At 38.9% G+C, this 22748-nt stretch overlaps 2 protein-coding genes across 2 annotated transcripts in view; one reads left to right on the forward strand and one right to left on the reverse strand.

Moving 5' to 3' along the window:
- The first annotated feature begins 4376 nt into the window (after nt 1-4376).
- LOC139938130 (acid phosphatase type 7-like) lies at nt 4377-13718 on the forward strand. Its single transcript, XM_071933512.1, has 5 exons — nt 4377-4577; nt 10890-10957; nt 11771-11842; nt 12703-12837; nt 13570-13718. Exons 1-5 carry the CDS (start codon nt 4553-4555, stop codon nt 13633-13635), a joined length of 366 nt encoding a protein of 121 aa, XP_071789613.1. The 5' UTR covers nt 4377-4552; the 3' UTR covers nt 13636-13718.
- A 3109-nt stretch (nt 13719-16827) lies between these two features.
- The window catches only part of LOC139938110 (cholesterol 24-hydroxylase-like), a 63102-nt gene continuing 57181 nt past the window's right edge, over nt 16828-22748 (reverse strand). The window contains exons 12-13 of the mRNA XM_071933490.1: nt 18092-18155; nt 16828-17278 (exon numbers count right to left, since the gene is read on the reverse strand). Of these exons, the coding sequence (XP_071789591.1) occupies nt 17108-17278; nt 18092-18155 (235 nt within the window). The 3' untranslated portion in view covers nt 16828-17107. The remainder of the gene's footprint in view (nt 17279-18091; nt 18156-22748) is intronic.

Consider the following 22748-nt stretch of genomic DNA (forward strand, 5'->3'; position numbering starts at 1 on the left):
GAAGAAATGTGACATACATAGAAAACAATAACTATTTTACTAAAAAAGTTATTTTCCTGGTCCTTACATTCGATAGCAATAACTTAAAAATAAAAAGGAAGTTCAGGGGTGAATTTGATTTTTTGGGTCTATGTCCCTGTTTGCTTGGAATTGTCCAGATGTATGAAACTGGGTCCATAACTTTTACCACGGAACCATGTCCAAGGCTGCCCTACCACTAGGTCAGCCCAGGGCCCAATTCCATAGAGCTGCATAAGTAGAGAATTATGCTTAAAGGCAGTGGACACTATTGGTAATTGTCAAAGATTAGCCTTCACAGTTGGTGTATCTCAACATATGCATAAAATAACAAACCTGTGAAAATTTGAGCTCAATCGGTCATCGAACTTGCGAGATAATAATGAAAGAAAAAAACACCCTTGTCACACGAAGAAGATGGTTGATTTCGAGACCTCAAGTTCTAAACCTGAGGTCTCGAAATCAAATTCGTGGACAATTACTTCTTTCTCGAAAACTATGGCACTTCAGAGTGAGCCGTTTCCCACAATGTTTTATACCATCAACCTCTCCCCATTACTCGTCACCAAGAAAGGATTTATGCTAATAAATATATTGAGTAATTACCAATAGTGTCCACTGCCTTTAACACATTTTTCCTAAGCAAACATAAGCAGGATACCATTCACAAATTGTACATGTGACATGGTACTTTGGTTGGTAGCTTCATTCAACAACTTGTTTTGTACTTAGCTACTTTTTGTGCTTTTAAAAGCAGCTCATAAAATTTGGTCCTGTTCTGTGGGGAATTACAGCTATTACAGCTAATGAGGTGACAGAGTACAGAAAGAGCAAGTTTCTTTATTATCATGTAGTCAAAGATTGTAGTTCTGACTCGAACCCATATCACCGACAGTTAAGTCCCAAGCCTTCATTGTCAAAGTGCATTACCAAGCTCCGAACCTTGTAATGTTGCTTTACCTCAACGCTCATTTGCTGTTGTTATGGTGACATTTAATTAAATATATTTATCAGCTGTTCTCTGGTATTTTTTTGTCTAAGCCGAGATTTGACTTGCTCCATTTCACAAGGATGTATACTATGGATGATTCCAACCTGGTTTTGTTTTAATTGTCGGTATTTTGTGCAATAATTTCTTGTAAAGAGTAGCTCTGCAACAAGGTCTGTTACATCATAGTTTCCTCTATGGTTCAACCATATGACCCTCTTTTTACAACATGGTTTTGGCTCTGGCTTTGGCTCCGGCTTCGGCTACAGCTTTGCCTCCGGCTGAGCCCATCCCATGATTTCCTTATCCATAAGGGTTCGCATGCCGGGAAGTGTGACACCAGATGTTCAGGCTAGCCCTAGCCTAGACTGGTCCTGTTTCGTTATCCATAAGGGTTCGCATGCCGGGAAGTGTGACACCAGATGTTCAGGCTAGCCCTAGCCTAGACTGGTCCTCTTTCGTTATCCATAAGGATTTACATGCCACGAAGTGTGACACTAGATGTTAAGGCTAGCCCTAGCCTAGACTTGTCCTCTTTCGTTATCCATAAGGATTCACATGCCAGGAAGTGTGGCACCAGATGTTCAGGCTAGCCCTATCCTAGACTGGTCCTCTTTCGTTATCCATAAGGGTTCGCATGCCAGGAAGTGTGACACCAGATGTTCAGGCTAGCCCTAGCCTAGCCTGGTCCTCTTTCGTTATCCATAAGGGGTTCACATAACAGGAAGTGTGACACCAGATGTTCAGGCTAGCCCTAGCCTAGACTGGTCCCCAGATGTCAGATGTTTAATACATGGTCTCGCTGCATGACTGTATCATCAGAAGGCTTACCGAAATGTGTATTGTACTTTTAGATAATGATGACAGTGTTGTGTTTGGGTACAATTCAGTCGAGTGTAATACTACTCTAGTACGAGTACTTGGGCCATCGGTTCAAGTGTCCAGGTATATACAAAGTAGTAATCCGAGTACAGAGTTCAACAGCCGAGTACCAGGAACTTGGATCTGAAGAGTACGAGTCTGAGTACTTTAAAAGTACATTTCTGCAAAATCAGATTCCAGAATTACTTTTTCTAATTTCTAGGTGACAGTATGTAAATTTTTATTGTAATCCTGAATACATAGACAACTTTATTCCTCTATTTTTTAAACTTGATAATTTTGTTAAGTATTGTGATGTGGTTGATGTGGCACAATGGTCTTTAAGTTGATAGTGAATACTGTGTGCAAAGTTTCAAAAGAATATTTTTTTTGTAATTTTGTAAACCTCATTGGTGTTAATGGGTAAGTTAATATCATTCAACCTCTTACAAAAGTATTGGAGATAACATTTGACTAAAATTGAAACACCGTGTTATAAATAAATGTTGAGTTTCGATTAAAGCAATTCCATTCCTATTGGTAAATAAACCAAGTCTCAATTTCTTTATTAAGCAAAGACATTTTGTTGTTGGATTACAAATTCATTATCATTGCAGTCTTAATATTTCCACAAAGAAGGTCCTCGGGTTTTAATTCAAACTGTTGAAACTTACCGTCTCGTTCTTAGAGTGGTTATGATTTTGAAGGTGCCTCTTCATGATTTCATGTAAAGTTGTTTATTTTTTACTTTCACTGAATAATAATGGTACAAACACGCACATTCTTAGGACATGGTGTGCTAAACTGTTTGTACTGTGGTCAATTTCATAGAGCTGCTTAAGCATTTGCTTAAGCACGAACAGCTCGCTTATTTTACACATGTTACTGGCAAAAATGTATGTCATATACATTGATTGTGACTGGTATTTAGCTGTTGTTCACTAAGCATAACAATTGAGTGGAGTCTTGGCCGGTAATCTGATTTTACTAAGCAAGGATTTTTTTGCTTAAGCAAAATTTTGTGCTTAAGCAGCTCTTTGAAATTGGGCCCTGGTCTTATTTCCCCATAGTACTTGAAACATGTTATTGAATTGTAAGATCAGATTTCCATTTCTGAGTTTCGTGTATGGGTTTTGCCTCTTCTGTTTATTTTGTAAATTAGGTCCCAAAATCTTCACATGACTTAACATATCAGTAATATTCTGAAGACGAGCAGGGCCCAATTTCATAGAGCTGCTTAAGCAAAAAAAATTGCTTAAGCAAACAAATCTTTGCTTTGTAAAATCAGATTACCGGCTAAGACTCCACTCAATTGTTATGCTAAGTAAAACAACAGCGTAATATTAGTCACGAGCAATGTACATGTCATGAAATTTTTGCCAGTAACATGTGTAAAATAAGCAAGCTATTTTCGTGCTTAAGTAATTTTTTTGCTTAAGCAGCTCTATGAAATTGGGCCCAGAGTATACTGTTCGAAACGCCGAAACCCAACTGGCTCTTTTCAGAGCCAACACTCACTCTAAGAGATTTACACATGGTTGTACCCGCAAGTTTACTAATTACTTATATATAGTTTCCTCTTATATCAATATACAAACGAATTCTTCGGGGAGTAATTAAATTCTCCGTTATGAATAAAATAAATAATGTTTTAGAGCCATTATACACTTTCTGAACAGAAAAAAAAGTTCAAAGATTTACAAATAACCAATACAGGGTTTACAGAAGGTAATGGTGAAAGACTTGTCTTGAAATGTTATTCCATGGAATGCTTTACTTTTTGAGAAAAATTCTCGATATTGAGATTTACGGATTTATTTTAAACACGTGTCATGACACGGCGAAACGTGCGGAAACAAGGGGTGGTTTTCCCGTTATTTTCTCCCGACTCCGACGACCGATTGAGCCTAAATTTTCACGGGTTTGTTATCTTATATATAAGTTGTGGGCCATACATAGCAATGTTTACCGAAAGTGTCCAATGGCTTATTCAGCATCTTAAAGGCAGTGGACACTATTGGTAATTGTCAAAGACTAGCCTTCACAGTTGGTGTATCTCAACATATGCATAAAATAACAAACCTGTGAAAATTTGAGCTCAATCGGTCATCAAAGTTGCGAGATAATAATGAAAGAAGAAAACACCATTGTCACACGAAGTTGTGTGCGTTTAGATAGTTGATTTCGAGACCTCAAGTTCTAAACTTGAGGTATCGAAATCAAATTCTTGGAAAATTATTTCATTCTCCAAAACTATGGCACTTCAGAGGGAGCCGTTTCACACAACGTTTATACCACCAACCTCTCCCCATTACTCGTCACCAAGAAAGGTTTTATGCTAATAACTATTTTGAGTAAGATGCTGGTATTTTTTTTACCATTGCATAATTTCTCGGCTGACCCAAACCGAAGCGCCAAGGTGGTTGGTCATCACGTGTGAGAAGTTTTATAGCTTATCATATACTATGGTTTATTTGTTAGCTGCACTGGCGGTCATGCAGGCCGTAGAGTACGTTTACAAGTAAGACTATCATTTGGTCATTTGGCACGGGTATTCGAAAGCAGATAAGATGATCTTTCTGAACCTCTTGCTAGCTTCGCTTGTGGGATTTCCCCTGGTAGTATTTGGTAGTCTTTTTGTTGCATATGTTTTATATCTTCATCACGTGCATGTGAAGTACAGCCATGTTCCTGGACCAAAGCGGAAAAGGTAAGTGTACACGATTTGCCTCCCTAATCGTACTGGTCGTCGACTCCCGTTATTAATACCCTGAACTATTGATGGATAATTTTCACTGAAAGCGTATTCATAACGAGTTGGACGTATGCATTCAGTGTTAGTAATTTTTCACAGAACGTTTCCATAACGAATGCTTAGCGTGTTGCCAGCGTTCATAACTTATGTCCTACGATAGTGTAACTACTGCACAGCACGCAGCAGCGTATTGCCGAAGATCACATGCAGTAGCCTACGCCTCATATATTCCTCACGAATCCGTCATTTTTGTGAAATAATGCAGCTCCCAACATACAAAATTCCCGTTTTGATCGTTTTCTCACAGTGTTGTATGTTGCTGTGCGTACGCGTATACATTCGCGTGCAAGACGCCTGATGCAAGACGCATGAATTCTTGGTCACCATTATCTTGACTGCACAGCGTTATAACACGCAAATGCAACGCAATATTTGTGCGTTGTGCGTCTTGCGTACACACGGCAGACTGTGAGGAGTACGAACAAAAATTTGAATTTCTTAACGTTGGGAGCTGCATTATTTCATGAAAATGACGAATTTGTGAAGAACATATGACGACCAAAACCCACCGCAAAAAAATATATGCTGCCATGGAGTGTGAGTCTGTAAAATTTTCCGCCCCAGAAATGTACCCTGATGTCCAGGACGTCACTGTAGTACAATACGAAAGTGTAAGGCCGCCAGCCAAGGCTACGTGCAATGGTACTTTTCGGATGGAACGAAAAAGCACGGTGAGTGACTCAGCGTGCAATGGTACTTTTATTTGCTATCACGTGACGGACAATCCTCCAATCAAATGGCAAGGATCTGCTTGGATGTTATATAAAATGCAATATTCGCACAGTATATAACGCAATAGTTTTTTTTTAATGATTTTTATTTTGTTGATTTTTCGGAATGATACATTATTGCAATAACTGGGTCAAAGGTCACAATAACATATTAAAGAATTCAGTGACCTACATTAATTTCAGAACAAAAATTTTGACTAAGAGAATTGATTTGAGCATGCAATTCTCATCATTTTTATACCAAAATTGCATATACATGTGGTAAAAATTGACATGGTTATGACATATTTTTACCAAAAAGGTGGTATTTTACCCTAAAAATGTCGGATTTTAGTGGGTTCTGCCCTGACCACATGGTAAGTCGGATCGGGCTGAAAATTTGTGTGCATTCATTGCTCATAAGGACCTACAAGCACAACAATTGTTATCAAAATCGGAAGACATGAGGTAAAAAAGTGAGTTGGTCTGACCATGGCCTGACTTGGAATGACCGATATACCAGGTTGTTTTAACGTTTAATTTTGCTGGTTCTTTGTATGACCATCGTATCATGAAGAGGCCTTTATACTATCATCGCTATGGTGTTTATTCTTCCTTCCTTGTGTTAGGAATTAGACTACACAATTTGCTCTAGCAATAAAACGGGGGCCCGGCAAACACTGAAGGGAAACAATTAAACGGGTATAAACGAGATTTGGGAAAAACAGTAGATTGATCTGCTGCACTCAACTAGAAGAAAATAAATGAGTTATGGCCATGTCAAACAGTGGCAAGCATAGAACAATGCCAACGCATGGGATCGCGGGGACGGGGAGACACTGAGGTGCTGGTTAGATGGGACTGGAGAAGGAGGGGGCACATGGTAGGAACGGCACAATAAAATGCCTTGAACAAATGAACGGGGCTTGGATATAATTTGGAAAGGAAACAAAGAAAATGGACTTGAGGATGATAGACAGGACAGGAGTATAATAACAACCACTGCAGCAGGACCCGTGAAAAACTGAAAAACATAGATGGGACCGACTAATAAAAAAAAATGGAAAAAAGACGGGCAAGTCTACGATTTCACAAAGCACTAAAAAGTTCGTCGTGACTTATAACGTCACTCCACTTACCAAAGGGGTACAATGGAAACAACCACTAGCGGGACCCGCGCGAAACTTGAAAACATGAGTTCGGGCACTAGCGGGAAACCCGCGCTAACTGCGGGTCCCGCTAGATTTCCGCGCTGTTTCAATTTCGATTTCACTAAGCACTAAGATTGATCTTAACTTTGTATCAATTTTAATTGCTAAGCAAAGAGTGACGTCACAATACCAATTACCGTGTCCTTGTTTGTACTCTGACCGTTTATTTTTTTCCCCGTTCAGTTTATTTTTTTTCCTGTCCCGTATTATTATTAGTCCCTTTTCTCCTTTTCCCTATCCCGTATTATTTCCCACTCTCGGTAATTTTGTTCCGTCCTGGTCATTATTTTCGCGTCCTGTTTTTTCCCCGTTTTGTATTATTTGTCAGCCGGATTAATTTTGTTCCCGTCCCATTTATTATCCCCCGTTCGCGCACTTGTACGCGTTTTTGCAATGTTTTTTGTTGTTGTGCAAATTCATGCACTGCGGGTCCAGTTAGACAGGTAAACTTGGCAGTTAGCACAACTGAATACCCGATACGCATAACAATGTGCACTGTTGATGATCTGATCATAGTGCATGGGGGTGATCGTACACAATGACCACGTGACGACAGTAAAGCTGCGATGACATCATCAGATCACATCAAGAAATCAGTGTAAGTGTTAGTTTTACTGTCAACTGTCACTTTAAAAAGAATAACAATATTCAGGAAACACCCATCAAATTGCGTTTTAAAGATATTGTTAAGCACATGTGTGACACATGCAAGCTGTCATTTTTTGCACAAAACCAATCCAATGACTTCATAATTTACTGAATAACTGGAAATTGAGTGTACAAACTTCGGCTGGTTGTTAAAGTAACGGTAACCAAAGCCAAATACGTAAACTTTTAAGGCATGTTCTACTCAGTTTGTCCGAACTACAAAGAAAGTCGTGTGTTTGTGGAAGGGGAGGGGAACAAAAGTGGTGTAGATGTCACGAGTTTTAAAATAAAAATTAATGTCCCCATAATTATGTAAACTTTTAAAGGGACACACCGGCCGAATTGGGCTATTTGGGCTACAAAACAGACTCAGAAATGAATTCAACGGTCTTCCAGGACTGAAGAAGAACAGTCCCTAAAAAAATCATCAAATTTGGCCGCTTTCGAGCATTTTAAAACAAAAACGAAGGTCACGTGATTGTTTTAACCAAAAAGTGGTACAAACAATCACGTGACCTTCCGGGCTAGTTTTACTTTCAGCCGTATAAAAGTATCTCACAAACCAAATTTAAATCTTTTTTTTTTACAAAATTATTAACGAGTAATTGGCGAAAAAGATCATGTATTCAAATTATCGCTACAAAATGTAAATAATGGTGAAAAATCTAACGTAAGATTCGCATTCAAAGAGTCCGTGTAACGGAACTTGTTATATGGCCCCACGGCGTGGAGCAATCGGAACGTAAGCCTCGGGGCATATCACGTACCGCATATGCCGTATCTCGTGATCTCGTGGGGGGCTGGAGGTGTAATTCCGGGCGCTATGAACTCCCAGCTTGCGGGTCTCGCCGTGAGCTTGGGAGGGGTTTGGGTTTGTCAGTCGGTACACCTCGTGTCGAATCCGTTATTTCTTATGATCGCAACGTTCCAATATTATGCTCTGCTTTGTTTCATGGCTCCTAATTTCTTTTTGCTAGGAGTTTTCAGGTAACAATACAAAAATATTGATGATGTCAAAACGTAGGAATACCGCATTTTGTTATATTGACAGTGTTATTGTGCGAGTAGCTTAAAAAATGTTTTATGAAAAAGAAAAGAAGGATACAAAAACGGAGCCCCCGATCGAAAAAAGAACAGGTGAATAATAATTTTGTGAATAATGATTTTTGTTTACAGCAACTATCTATAAAAACATTATTTATGATTATACAGCCCTAAATTGCGTAAACGGTGAGCCGGTGTGTCCCTTTAATTTAAGGCGTGTTTTATTCAATTTGTCATAATTTGCTTGAGGACGGATGCATGTGTCCTGAAAAATGGAGATGCGTGATAGATGCCATTACCCCGTCCCCCTGCCCCTTCCTCTCCCAGCCCCGCGTGCTCTAATGTCTGACTCCGTTCTCCATGATCCCGTCCCATATAGCAACAGTTAAATAAAAGGTGCCGTTCCCCCTTCCCCTGCCCCTTTCCTATCCCCGTCCCACGTGCTCTAAAGCCTGCCTCCGTTATCCCTGATCCCGTCCCATATAGCAACAGTTAAATAAAAGTGTCCCCCTACCCCTGCCGGTGTGGCGGTCTCGGAGCTCCGGCGTACTCAGAGCTCCAGATTACCAAATACGGTAGTATTACGTCATGCCGAGCCTGCGCACCCCAAGCGAAAGTAGTCGATTTTAGCGCCGTGCGGAGTCGACTGACTGTTTTGCTCTACACCACAGAGTTATTGACCCGTTTCACCTGACGTCATCAGCAGTTGTGTAGAAAAAGTTTGTGTTCGCCATGGACACGGTAAAAATTTCACGTTCGAAAGGCGACGCGCGAAAATGAACACGGGAGAAAGGCCCTTGACGCGGTAAATGTCACGTGCTGACGGCAAAAAGTCACGTGCTGACGGCAACGCACAGAAAATGTACACGGAAGATAGGCAATGGCAGCCCCCGTGCCAGAACCCGCGTATTCAGGCGCGCAGTGTAGGAGTTATGTTGTCATAAGATGCTTTATTATATTTTGTCCTTATATTTTGTCAGTCCTCATCATTGTTAAGCATGTAGAGAGTCATAAAAAGAGCATTAAACCTTTAAATCTATACAATCGCCAAAAAGCATGAAGCTTCTGACAACACTGCTCCCCAGTTCAACAAATACCAAAACATTTTTTTGAAATTCCTACAGACCAGTATCTTATCTTTCAAGCCTGGTAGCCCAACTTTCCTAAATATGCTACTTTCGGACTTCTGACAAACTTAGCAACCCCCTGTATTTCCCAAATTGAACTTTGTTCAAAACACCCCTTTTTGAAATAATGGATTATTCCATTCACAATTGACTGTACCTGTGTCAGGTGCATTTTTGGAAAGACCAAGGGTGTATATTTACCATATTCAGTTGAAAGGCAGATATTATATTTGGTCTTTACACAGTGAAGCCTTCAACTTTGGGTAATTTTCAGAAAAGAGCTAAATTAGTTGAAATATGTCAATTTTCTTATTTTTAACCGTTGTCATGGCAACCAAAGTGCAATGCAAAAACTATGCTTTCTTTTTACACCTTGGTTGAAGGAATTAACATGTGCAAAGAGTAAACACAATCCATTAAAACAAAAATTCATATTTTTTTGTTATACAATTTGAAAATAAACACATTTTTTTTCCAAAAAAGGACGAAGTTTATGGCAGCACTGCTCCCAAGTACAACAAATACCAAAACTTTTTTTTGAAATTCTTATAGACCAGTATCCTATCTTTCATGCCTGGAAGCAAATCTTTCCTAAATATGCCACTTTGGGACTTCTGACAATTTTAGCAACCCCCTGTATTTCCAAAATTGACTTTTCCTCAAAACACCCCTTTTTGAAATAATGGAATCTTCCATTCACAATTAACTGTACTTTTGTCAAACGCATTTTTGGAAAAATTAAGGATGCATATTTATCATATCCAGCTGAGAGGTAGGTCCACTATTTGGTTTTTACACAGTGGAGCCCTCAACTTTGGGAAATTTTTACTCATGAAAAGAGCTAAATTAGGTGAAATATGGTAATTTTCTACTTTTGACCGTTGCCATGGAAACGAAGGTGTAAATGCAAAACTTATGCTTTATTTTTACATTTTGGTTGATGGCCTTCACTTGTGCAAAGTTTAAACGAAATCTATTTTTGAAAGTCTGCCACCACTTCTTTGATTTTTAGAGCAACCCAGTCTTAAGTTTTCCCATGCAGATTTTAGAAAACTGGTTAAACTTTCTTAAGCATTTTTCTTTAAAGACAGTTTTGCCAATTAATTGCTTCGCCCCTTTCTCCGGTAAAATACGTCCATCTTCCGGCCACAAGGTGAACCTTTTCTGTAATCCATTTACCTTTTGATACCAATAAAATATGGATTGCACTAAGTGTTACCAACCGCCGTTTAATTTGACGTATAAACAATGCAATAGTGTGTACATGTACGCGCTCGCACAGCTCTTATAATTAAAGCCAACTTGAATTATAGCCTTGCAATCATCAAATACGGCGGTTGATGATGCGTATTTCATCCATCTATATTTTGCTATGGCCAAGTTTAACGTTTTAGTGAAATTAATGTAAATATTTCATGTTTATTACTACTTAAAAGGTTTTTTAAATTATGATAATCCTTTATATAGGGGTAGACCTGGAACTGTGGGCCCATGAACATAACTATGAACGTCTATGGCCGGTATATAAAAAAAAGGTTAGTGAAGTCATTACAGGAGAACACCACCAGGCTATAAGGCCACATACAAAAAATATTGTTGATCGTCCCCGCCCGACCGTTAAAAACCCCCCGACCCCATTTTTTATTTTATTTTTTTATTATTTTTATTATCGAAAACATGTCTGGATATCTCTTTATACTTTTACTGCCCAGATTTTTCAGCTGATATTTTTTTCAAAATGTACAGGTTTGAAAAGATGTTTAAAGAAGGTTTTTATTCATGTTGGCAAAGCAAGAAAAATTCTTCAAATATTTACTTGGGCTATACTGTGCTTAGTTGTTTGAAAAAGTTTACAGAAAATGTCATCTAGGAGTTAAATTTGTTTGACAAAACTATTGAAAACATCAAAAACACACAAACCCTCTGTTTTATAGTGATTGTGATGACTTCTTTATTCTTGATTTCATATTTGGCATGTAAACAAAGCTTAAAAAATAAAAAATAAAAAACTCCCTCCCTCCCCCATCCGCAAAAAAAGGACGATGAACAATTTGTTTTTTTTATGTGGCCTAAGGTCACTCCTGCTTTAGATTTGGGTATGTTATTTCACGGTAATAATATAATAGTCGAAACAACACTAATTAGTCATAAATGAGACATAATTTTGCCTAACATCAAAAGCATGTCTCATATGACTTATTACAGTACTGTTTGACTAATATATTTTTTAGAGTGAATTAGGACAACGCAATACGTTTAGTCTCGTCGAATCATTACAATTTGTGTCTGAATATTTTGAAACATTCTCGGTAGAACATTTTGTCAATTTTTGACAATTTCCATTTCAGGTTTACAATGGCAGTAAAGAGGCACCTTACACTAACCCCAAGGCACCAGTACACATCATCACTGGATCTGCTGTAAGTTTGCCCAAAACGTAAATACAGGTAAAAACCTGTCTGCGGCTGCGTACGACGCAGGTGTAACTGCCCTCCAAATGTCGGGTTAAACAGTGGGGGTTATTCAGGGGGTTACCAGCATGAAGAAAGAACAAAGGACAGAGAAAATATAGCATTTTAAATTTGTAGTTTTATTTGTTTCTTTGATTACGCTGGACACTATTGGAGTATCTCAACATATGCATAAAATAACAAACCTGTGAAAATTTGGGCTCAATCGGTCATCGAAATTGCGAGATAGTAATGAAAGAAAAAACACCCTTGTCACACGAAGTTGTGTGCGTTTAGATGGTTGATTTCGAGACCTCAAGTTCTAAAAGTTCTAAAACTGAGGTCTCGAAATCAAATTCGTGGAAAATTACTTCTTTCTCGAAGACTATGGCACTTCAGAGGGAGCCTTTTCTTACAATGTTTTATACCATCAACCTCTCCCCATTACTCGTTACCAAGTAAGGTTTTATGATAACAATTATTTTGAGTAATTACTAATAGTGTCCACTGCCTTTAAAAAAAAAATAACGCAAATCATCCTTTCTGCCTTCCCAGTAACCAATTGCGGTTTATTATTTATTAAGAGTCTCCATTCTTGAAGCCTCCCTTAGATTCAAATCTTTGGGTGAAAATTATCATTTCTTTAAAACTAAAGCTCCTCACAATGTTTTATAATATCAACAGCTCTTCAGTGCTCCTCACCAGGTAATTGTTTTATGGTCATTAACTTGAAGAGATATTACCAAAAGTGTAGCCTGTCTCTAACGCAAGTTTTCGCTGACACCTCCTTTTACATTTGAAATAAAACAACTTTCTTCCCATCTCCACAGGGATGTAAAGAGAGACATGATCTGTTTTTATTCTCCAAGCCGTGGGATGCATTCCGTTCTATTGACTACGGTTATAGTGTCATGCAGATTAGGAACAAAACTCATCTAACTTGGGAACAGGTGTCTGATGATCAGGTAATAAAGGAATGCATTTTTGCATCTCCAAAAAATAAATAATATAACGTTCATGTGGACAAATGTTAAACTGTTATCATACTTGTCTAAATTGTATGGCTAGGTTTCTAGCCGTATATAAAGTATTTGCCAGTTGGTTTGAAAATATAAATTAGAAATGTACATTTTGCTGTTTTTCCTCATGTAATGATGCAATCTTATTTGTTATTTTTTAAAGTTGCTTATCCAGATTTCCCAGATAGAACATCGTTCTATTTTCCCCCTCCTCCTCTCTCTCTGAACGAATGTCGACAGTTAGACACAGAAAAAAAACGTACACAAATGTTCACCAACGGCACATGGCATAAAATGCATGTTATAGGCCCTTTTACCGGTAATATGTAAAATATTTGTCACATGGCTGATGGGCGTGAAAGTAATTTTGAGATACCGACAACAATAATTCATGTTTAGATTCCAATTAACTACCACTAACTAATAATTGGAAATTGTTAGTTTGTGCAACATCTTAAATGAAGGGTTGTAACTTTCCACAATCTATAAAATAACTATAAAACTTAAATGTTGAGATAAATTCAGCCAAAAATATGACCTATTTAACATTCGCTGTAGAGTTAGAGCACCAGGAAATGTGTGGGGCGGATGCACAATCATTATACATTTTGCTCCGTATCTGTGAATTCTAACATTATATAACAAGTCTTTTTTTGTATGCACTTTATTTTGTTTCAGAGTGGAAAAGTGATTGACAAGTTTACCCTCATCAAAGATCGCCATGGGCCCGAAGCGTGGCTGTGATCTTTCCTTTCAGATTCCTGCTGACGAATCAGTTTATTTCAGCAAAATTATATTTAAGATCGTGATTAAAAAAACGGAAAGACAATATACATTTGGGTTCGTTCATGAAATGGGTGCTGTTCTTTAACGGCATTTTATGGTATTTTTCTTTTAATGGTTGGTTGAAGGCAACAAATTTAAATGCAGTGGACACTATTGGTAAGTATTCAAAGTTAGCATACAAACTTACTTGGTAACAAGCAATGGAGAGCTGTTGATAGTATAAAACTTTGTGAGAAACGGCTCCCTCTGAAGGAACGTAGTTTTCGAGAAAGAAGTAATTTTCAATTAAAATATTTTAATTTTATCTCGAGACCCCAAAATTAACTTTTGAGGTCCCGAAATCAAGCATCTGAAAGCACACAACTTCGTGTGACAAGGGTGTTATTTCCTTCATAGTTATCTCGCAACTTCGACGACCAATTGAGTTCAATATTTCACAGGTTTGTTATTTAGTGCATAGGCTATGTTGAGGTGCACCAAGTGAGAAGACTGGTCGTTGACAATTACCAAATGTGTCCAGTGTCTATTAAAATGGACATGTCACTTGTCACATTATAGCATTTTTTTTTCAGCAAGAAACTTTTTCCTGAACCCCGAGAGAGTTGAGAATATTTTAACTTGCTTTATGATCACAATGGGTAAAGCATTAGATTATACAGGAAGCACATTGACAAACTTATTGAACCATAAAAGCATTAGGAACTTCTTTGTGGATAAAAGACTGCAATGAAAATCAATTGTTTATGGGTTGCAGTGTGCAGTGGTGCGTGTACCATACAAATTAAAGGGTCAAATGACTGTCATGTGAGCAAGTTTTCAAGTTATCGGCTCATAACAAAATAGCAAACAAAACTGCTTGTATTTGCAGGGGATCAAAGGTTTTTAAACTTTTAACTTACAAATTAAAGGGTCAAATGACATTCATGTGTGCAAGTTTTCAGGTTATCGGCTCATAAAAAAAAAGCAAACAAAACTGCTTAGTAAACTTTTAACTGCTTTGCGTTATAATTATAATTGGTATAGCATTACGTTATTAATGAATTACAGTGAAGAACTTGTTAATCCATTAACAAAATGTAATTGCAACCAGCTTATTAAAAGAAATTGAAACTTGGGCAACTTACCCATAGGAGTTTAATAACTACAATCTCTCATACTTTATAGACCTTTATTGATTTAACTCCATTCCAAGTCATTTTAACCAAAACGAGGCTAGACGAAATAATCGTCTGGTGCCCTGTTTGCGCAATGAATGTTAGCATTCATAACTGTTATGGAAACGGGGAACATAACCTACACCGATGTGGTTTACAAAAGACTTAATACAAAAAAATGACAATTTGCAAACATTATTCGCTATCTACTGTAACACTGTATTAAGCCAGAACCACCCCATCACAATATTTAAAAACTATAAATTATTTTTAAAACAGAGAAATAAACCTCTGGACGAACTTGTATATGTATTAATGATTACCATAACAATAACATAATTATATAGGCCTACTGTCACCTAGAAATTAGTTTAAACAAAATTAGTTAATTTTTTTTATTGAATCTCATTTTTCAGAAATTTCTTTATCAAGATACTCAGACTCGTACTTTTTAGATCCAAGTGCCTGGTACCCGGCTGTTGAACTATGTACTCGGATTACAGAATACTTGGTACCTGTGACTGGTATCCTGCTTGCTTTTGCTTAGAAAAATATGTGTTAAGCATAATACTCTACTTATGCAGCTCTATAAATTGAGCCCTGCTTATAGTGGTAAGGGCAGCCTTGGACATGGTTCCCTGGTAAAAGTCCTAAGCCCAATTAGCTTAGCACAAAACTTCAAGCACTATAGTATTTTCTCCTATTTTCTCCTCTGCTTACCACCCTGTAAACTGGTTAAAGCCCTGGCGGTAAGTTGGGTCCTCCTTGAAATTTTAACATCAGTTGTAAATACCAAAAACAGCCTCTTACGATGATAGAACATTTTTAAACATCTCTTTCAAATTTGTAAAAAACTTACCTTACTATTTCAATGAAAATATTTGAATGAAGTACTGAAAAGTGGTTTCCCTTTTTAAAGAAAAATATAGTTTTAAAAGATTAACATCAACTTATAATTTTTGACACCAAACATTAAAGATATAAACTATGTGGAGTTATTGTTTTGTTTAAATTCTTGTTTAAATTCTTGTGCGTTGTATCATTGAGGAAGAAAATCATGTGCTATTTTTTGTATTTGCCTGTTGTTTCTTTATGATTTTTTTGTGGTGCTTTTTCAAATTTCTGCGAGCAATGCAGTGTTTCTTTTATGAGATTAATAAAGTTTACTTATATATATTGTCCTATGTTTAGCCACTAGTATGTGTTGCAGTATAATATGAAAATAAGGGGCACTGTCGCCACGAGGTTGGAGGTTGCAGATGTAGATGGTATGAAATGTAGCCCCAGTTACTGTGACATGCTCCGGCTGACCTTTGTGATGCGACAGCCAGCATGGCAAGCAGTATACTGGGTTACAGTTCTAAAGGCACTGGACACCTAAAGGCCGGTTTATAGCCGGTCGCGCGATGGTCGCGCGACGGAAATCTTGTGCGCAATCCTAAGACTGAGGCCTAAAAACCGTGTCTTTTTATGATCGCGCGTCAATATTTTCGACGCCCGACCATCACGCGACCGACTATAACTCGGCCTTTAGGTAATTCATCGTTGAAAGACCATTATTCTTACTTGTTGTATCCAAACATACGCCTCTCTTAATATTTATGCATGAGGTACGTCACAATGCTAACCCAAAACGAGGCCATAGGCGCAGCTACTGCAAGTGGTGGCGGACGTACGCCCATAGCCTCATTTTGAGTAGGAAATATGACGTCATGCATTAACATTAAGAGAGGCGTATATGCATAAAATAACAAATCTGTGAAAATTTGGACTCAAATTGGTCATCGAAGTTGGAAGAGAATAATGAAAGAAAAAACATTCTTGATGCACAGATTTGTCTGATTTCAGGTGCTCAAAAATGGCTTTATAGGCCTGGAGGACTTCATGTTTTAGTGAGAAATAACCTCTTTCTCAAAAACTTTGTTACTTCAGAGGGAGCCGTTTCTCACAATGTTTTATGCTATCAACATCTCTCCATTGTTCATTACCAAATAAATGGTTTTGAATAATTACCAATAGTGTTCATGCCTTCGATTCCACACCCCTATAAGCCTGCATATGGCCACGACCACAGTGCAGTATTACAGTTTAAATACTACATATAAGGTTGATATTTAAAAAAAGATAAACACTACAAAACATTCTTGTTTAAAATGGAAATACTTCATACACTTTTTGGGAAGCTATCTCACACCAGAAAAACCAAAAAAGTTGTTCAAGAAAAAGAAAAAAACATCTGTTCAATATATATAATTTATATATATATTTTTAAATGTTTACTCAACTTCTTTCATTATGTCAGACTTAGGTACGGCCGGTTTGACGTATACTCGACACGAATCCTTTGGCTTGCAGGTAATGCTCCTTACATAGTCGAAACTCTGACCAGGCACGAGGTCAAAGGTGAAACTCTTCACTAACTTGGCCATGACAACCTGAGCCTCAATCTGGAAACAATAAAGTCAATGGTAATGACAGGAAACACAATACAGTGTATGTCACAAGAGGGCAGCATTTGTTTGTATTGTTTTCCTTGTCCATTACTTCATCCAGCAGAGCTGGCACTTCCTAAAGTGAATGTGTATAGTAGGAGTGGGCTAAGTTATGTTAAACATTCAACAAGTGACGGGCTTCTGTGCGGCACCATAATGTAGCCCGAGCCCTTAATGTAGCCCGGACATGTTTGGGGCTACGTTTAGGTCCGGGCTACATTTAGGGCTCGGGCTACATTATGGTGCCGCACATGCGTCATTCTCCAATCCGGGTGTAGTCGAGTTTGTTTTATACTTGTTCAAGAGAATTTGCTGATCAATAATTCTAGAGAAACCGAGTGTGATGAGACGAAGAAAAGATCGAAGATGGTAGATAGACGGAGAGAGCGACCCAATGAAAGCGGGTGGAGAGGGGGAGCTCTAATCAAGGAAAGTCGATCTAAATGGTCTGAGTTTGAGCAAGTTTGGGACAATTTCTCACAGTTATAGGTCCATATAGCTATGTACAAATAGACTATAACAATAGTCTATAGTCTATTTCGATACTGACACACGATACTGACGTGCAGAATTAACTGGTTTCTTGTAAGGACTAAGGCTCGGTCACACAGGCCTCGATAACGAGAACGACAACGAAAATGTAACCAATGCATTCCCTCGATTGGTTGAGTTCTGCGAAGAGCGTTTCAACCAATAGAATGCGTTCCCTTTGCGTCGTGATCGTTATCATTTTCGTTATCGCTGCAATGTGATTTGGCCTTTACTCACCATAGCAAACTGACTCCCGATACACTTCCTTGGACCCAGTGAGAACGGGATGAACATGTTGTTGCTAATGACATAAACAACATAAAGCATTGCATTACCAGAAAGTAATATAAATTTTAAATATCCTTTTCATTGATAATTTCTATTTGATGTAATTTTTTAAGATGACGTTGACATGTGCAATTCAGTTTTTAACTGCGAGACCTGTTTCAATAAACCTTTTTTTGAATTGAATTGAATTGTATTGAAACGAAGGTATTTTTGTATTTCTACATGACCAATTTGCCAGTTTTCAAACCCATAAAACTCACATGAAAGTTTCAGTCAAATATTGTAGAGCACCAAAGGCACGACCTAAGCCCAATTTCATGGCGATCTGCTTACCGCCGAATTCTGCGCTTACGATCGCGACTCCCCGCTTACGTGCAAGCGCCGAATTTCTGCGCTAGCCTTGTAAGCGTAGAATGCCTAGTAACGTGAAGTACGCACGCGCAGAAGTACAAATTCGCCGCTAACCCGTGAAATACGCTTGCCGTAAGCACAGAATTCCCTGCTTCCGTAAGCGCCGATTCTGTGCTTACGGTTAGCAGAGCCATGAAATTGGGCCCTTGGAAATCTAAACTGTGCACTGGACACCATTTCAGCAAGCATCTCTTTTGATGCAACAATTATAGATCAGTGCGGTGAACTTTGGCTTCTGCGCGTGCGTACTCCACTTTACTAGGCATTCTACGCTTACAAGGCTAGCGCAGAAATTCGGCGCTTGCACGTAAGCGGGTAATCGCGATCGTAAGCGCAGAATTCGACGGTAAGCAGAGCCATGAAATTGGGCCCAGACAATGACCGTTATATAACAAGAAGTATGCTTGTTGAAATGGCGCCGATGTGTGTTTCTCTTTCCAATAATAACTAAAGCTTCCCATCTTGTGCACTTTGGCACGCTGTAATCTTTGGTATCAATTAAGTTGGCACCTATACATGTTACATGTTGGTGGAAATACCATAAGACCTTAGGGCTTGTAGCTCAAACTTTTACTAGACCGAAAGCTATGTTTGCAATACCAGAATCAAAATGAAAAAAACAAGTTTTACACATAAAACAGTTTAACTCAAAGGCCTAAAACAAGATTATTTGAGTAAGCACTTGTAAGCTGTTCCGATCCAGTCGGAACAGCTATTGTTTTCGTCGAGATTTTTATTATTTTTATTAGCTGTTCCGACGTAGTGGTCGGAACAGCTATTGAAATCGTCAAGATTTTTATTTGTTATTATTATTATTAGCTGTTCCGAACTTTAGTCGGAACAGCTATTGAAATCGTCAAGATTTTTATTTGTTATTAGCTGTTCCGAACTTTAGTCGGAACAGCTATTGAAATCGTCAAGATTTTTATTTGTTATTATTAGCTGTTCCGAACTTTAGTCGGAACAGCTATTGAAATCTTCAAGATTTTTATTTGTTATTATTATTAGCTGTTCCGAACTTTAGTCGGAACAGCTATTGAAATCGTCAAGATTTTTATTTGTTATTAGCTGTTCCGAACTTTAGTCGGAACAGCTATTGAGATCGTCAAGATTTTTATTTGTTATTATTAGCTGTTCCGAACTTTAGTCGGAACAGCTGTTGAAATCTTCAAGATTTTTATTTGTTATTATTATTAGCTGTTCCGAACTTTAGTCGGAACAGCTATTGAAATCGTCAAGATTTTTATTTGTTATTAGTATAAAAGAGTCAGACCCTATATCATATTAAAGCTTAGGTCTTGAAGTTTCAGTTAAATGTAATTTGCATAAATTAAATAATTAATTAACTAAGTTATAACGACATGAATGTTTAATTAGCCAATCTTTAGACTGCCAAATCTCACAAACTATACGTCCGATCGCAATTTTTTTTTCAATTTTGTACTTTTTGGGTACTGTATAACTATTCCATGGCCTTAGAATCCGGACGACGTCTCCATGACGTCATGTATTGCACGTTTTGTGTCTGTGCACAAACACAATGGCTCTTCAAATGTCAACATTTAAATGGTCAAAAACTAAATAACTTCAGAAACATTTATCTGTTTGTGTTCTAAATTTGATATTTTGTGTCAAAAAATATACTGATTCTAAAAATAATGGTTTCCGTCCATTAAAACCAATCAAGGGACGTCTATCATTAACGAATAAATTAAAATCTTGCCGTCATGGATACAACGTAGTACTTATGGATGTAGTCACTAAACTGGGTGCAGTCGCATTCATGTGGCTGTACACTTTCTCTATGGGTGTCATTGAAAAGTCATTGAATTGTTATAACAATACACTGTGGACACAATTCTAACTCTCAAGCTCGAAATACTACCTTTAACATCGATCTTTCTGCAACTTGAAGCTATCTTCTGGAGTTCGGAGAGATGGCAGCGTCACGGACGCTGGATAGGCCCTTGAGCCTCGACATATGCCTGTACCAGAAAACTACACCCGACTCACTGTTTCGAGAACTGGATAGAATAGTTAATGAAGACGAGGTTTCCTGCCTGCAACACCTACACGATAAGAAGTGGTGCATCACCCTCAAATCAGCCGACGCAGCAAACAGACTACAGAGCCACCCACTAACCGTTGATGACAAACCTGCCCAGATTAGCAGAACGCAAGAACGAACGACGTACATAAATGTGTTCAACGCCCCGACGGAGATGGGGGATGCTCCGGTGTCGACCATACTTTCCGGCTTTGGCAAGATAGTCTCACACCGCCGGGGACACTGGAAAACCCACGAGACCTGGCTGAACGGTATTAGACATTATGCAATGATTCTGACCAAATCAATACCGAGTTTCTTGAAAATTGGACAGACGACGATCAGAATCACATACAACGGGCAAACACCGACCTGCCGTATTTGTAATGAACAAGGACATATGGGGGCTCAATGTCCCAATGAATTCTGCACTAACTGCAAGCAGCACGGCCACGGGAGCGCCAAGTGTCGGGTACCGAGGAAATGCCACACTTGCACCCAAATAGGACACCTCGCCCGGGATTGCCCGGTCGGGTACCGGACCACAACATACAGACGAGCTACTATGGATTTTCCACCTCCCCCCGAAGGACGCCCCAGCAAGACAGATAACCCCGAAGAACCACCAAACAACCAGCCGGAGGTACCGGGGGTGCGAGCACCACCACCCACCGCAGCAGCACCACCCACCGCAGCACCACCATCCACAGCAACCCCCGGACAACGACCCTCGACCGTCCCTGGACAAAAACTGACGCCAAAATCAAAGGAACAACAAAAGAAACCTTCACTCCCACCGAAACCTACACTACAGCCAAAACCTAAACCCTCACCGAAACTAGAAAACACTACACCCAACCAAGAACCCAACCTAAGTGACTCAAGCCTGCCTACATCAACAGACCACCCTTCAGACGACGGCGACGACGGCGACGACTCCGACGGATCACAAATGTCCGTGGTAAGTACATCAACAAAACGCCACCTCACCACGGACGAGTCGGAGTCGTCATTCCACGACGCACAAATACCCCAGACACCAGAACCAGAGCCTTCGCCGGAACTGGAGTTCAGAAGCCAACGACGAAAGAAATCAAGGAGAAGGAAACCCTATGAACATTGAACATTGAATAATGAACTGGTTTCTTTACTCATTCACAGGCACACACAACTTTGGCATTTTTGTTATATTTATTATGTGTAGCTTAAACATATGTACTTTAAATGTAAACGGGCTGAGAAACCCGGTTAAGCGTGCTCAAATTTCCACCTCCTGCGGCAGTAGAAAACCCGACATTCTACTGCTGCAGGAGACCCACGCCTCGGGCTTCTATGAAGCTAGAGGCTGGGCCAAAGAATTTAACTCTAAAGGTTTTTGGTCTTTCGGGACTAGTTCGAGTTGTGGCGTAGCCATTTTGTTTTCAAACCGGTACTCCTGGAAACCGATGGACCAGTTACGGGACAATGACGGTAGATTAGTTTCCATCACAACAACTTTGCCTGGTTCTAAGGCTCGGGTCAGAATAATCAATTGTTACGCACCAAACCACCCCGCAGAAAGACGGCGCTTTTTCAAAGAACAATTGCCACTTCACACCCGGGGCATGAGGCATATCATCCTAGGGGGGGATTTCAATTGCATTTCTGACCAGAGCCTTGATTCAAAAAACCAATTTCCTAATCACCAAGGTTTACGAGGAACTAGAGAATTATTCCGTACTGTAAAGTGTCATGATTTGGTAGATACCTGGAGGACGAAACACCCCAGCGTTAAAAGATTTACCTTTCACAGTGCGGATAATTCAAAAGCCACTCGTATTGACAAAATATTCTTGTCCCGTGAATTGTCCATCGGTTCAGAAAGTGAAATAACTGCTTTTCCTTTGTCTGATCATGATTTGGTAACCACCAAGATATCCGATCTGATTCAAAAAACCGGAAGAGGATATTGGAAATGCAATACATCTTACTTGCCCCAAGCAGAATTCCAACATATGGTTAAATCTACTTGGGCTGTTTGGAAAAAACAAAAGCGGAATTTTGATCAAATTACGGAGTGGTGGGACAAGGGAAAAGCTAACCTCAAAAGAGCGGTTATTTCGTTTTCTGTAAACGCCTCCCGGAGGCGTAATCTTGAACGGAAGTGTC

This window comes from Asterias amurensis, chromosome 1 (assembly GCF_032118995.1).
Source record: "Asterias amurensis chromosome 1, ASM3211899v1".
In the NCBI taxonomy this organism is placed as follows: Eukaryota; Metazoa; Echinodermata; class Asteroidea; order Forcipulatida; family Asteriidae; genus Asterias; species Asterias amurensis.

Bases quoted from the DNA above. Each gene is read 5' to 3' on its own strand.
- LOC139938130 (XM_071933512.1), top strand. From the start codon at position 4,553: ATGTTCCTGGACCAAAGCGGAAAAG. The intron at 10,958-11,770 runs GTTAGTGAAGTC...TTTCCATTTCAG, and splicing joins GGCCGGTATATAAAAAAAAG to GTTTACAATGGCAGTAAAGA. The intron at 11,843-12,702 runs GTAAGTTTGCCC...CCATCTCCACAG, and splicing joins ACATCATCACTGGATCTGCT to GGATGTAAAGAGAGACATGA.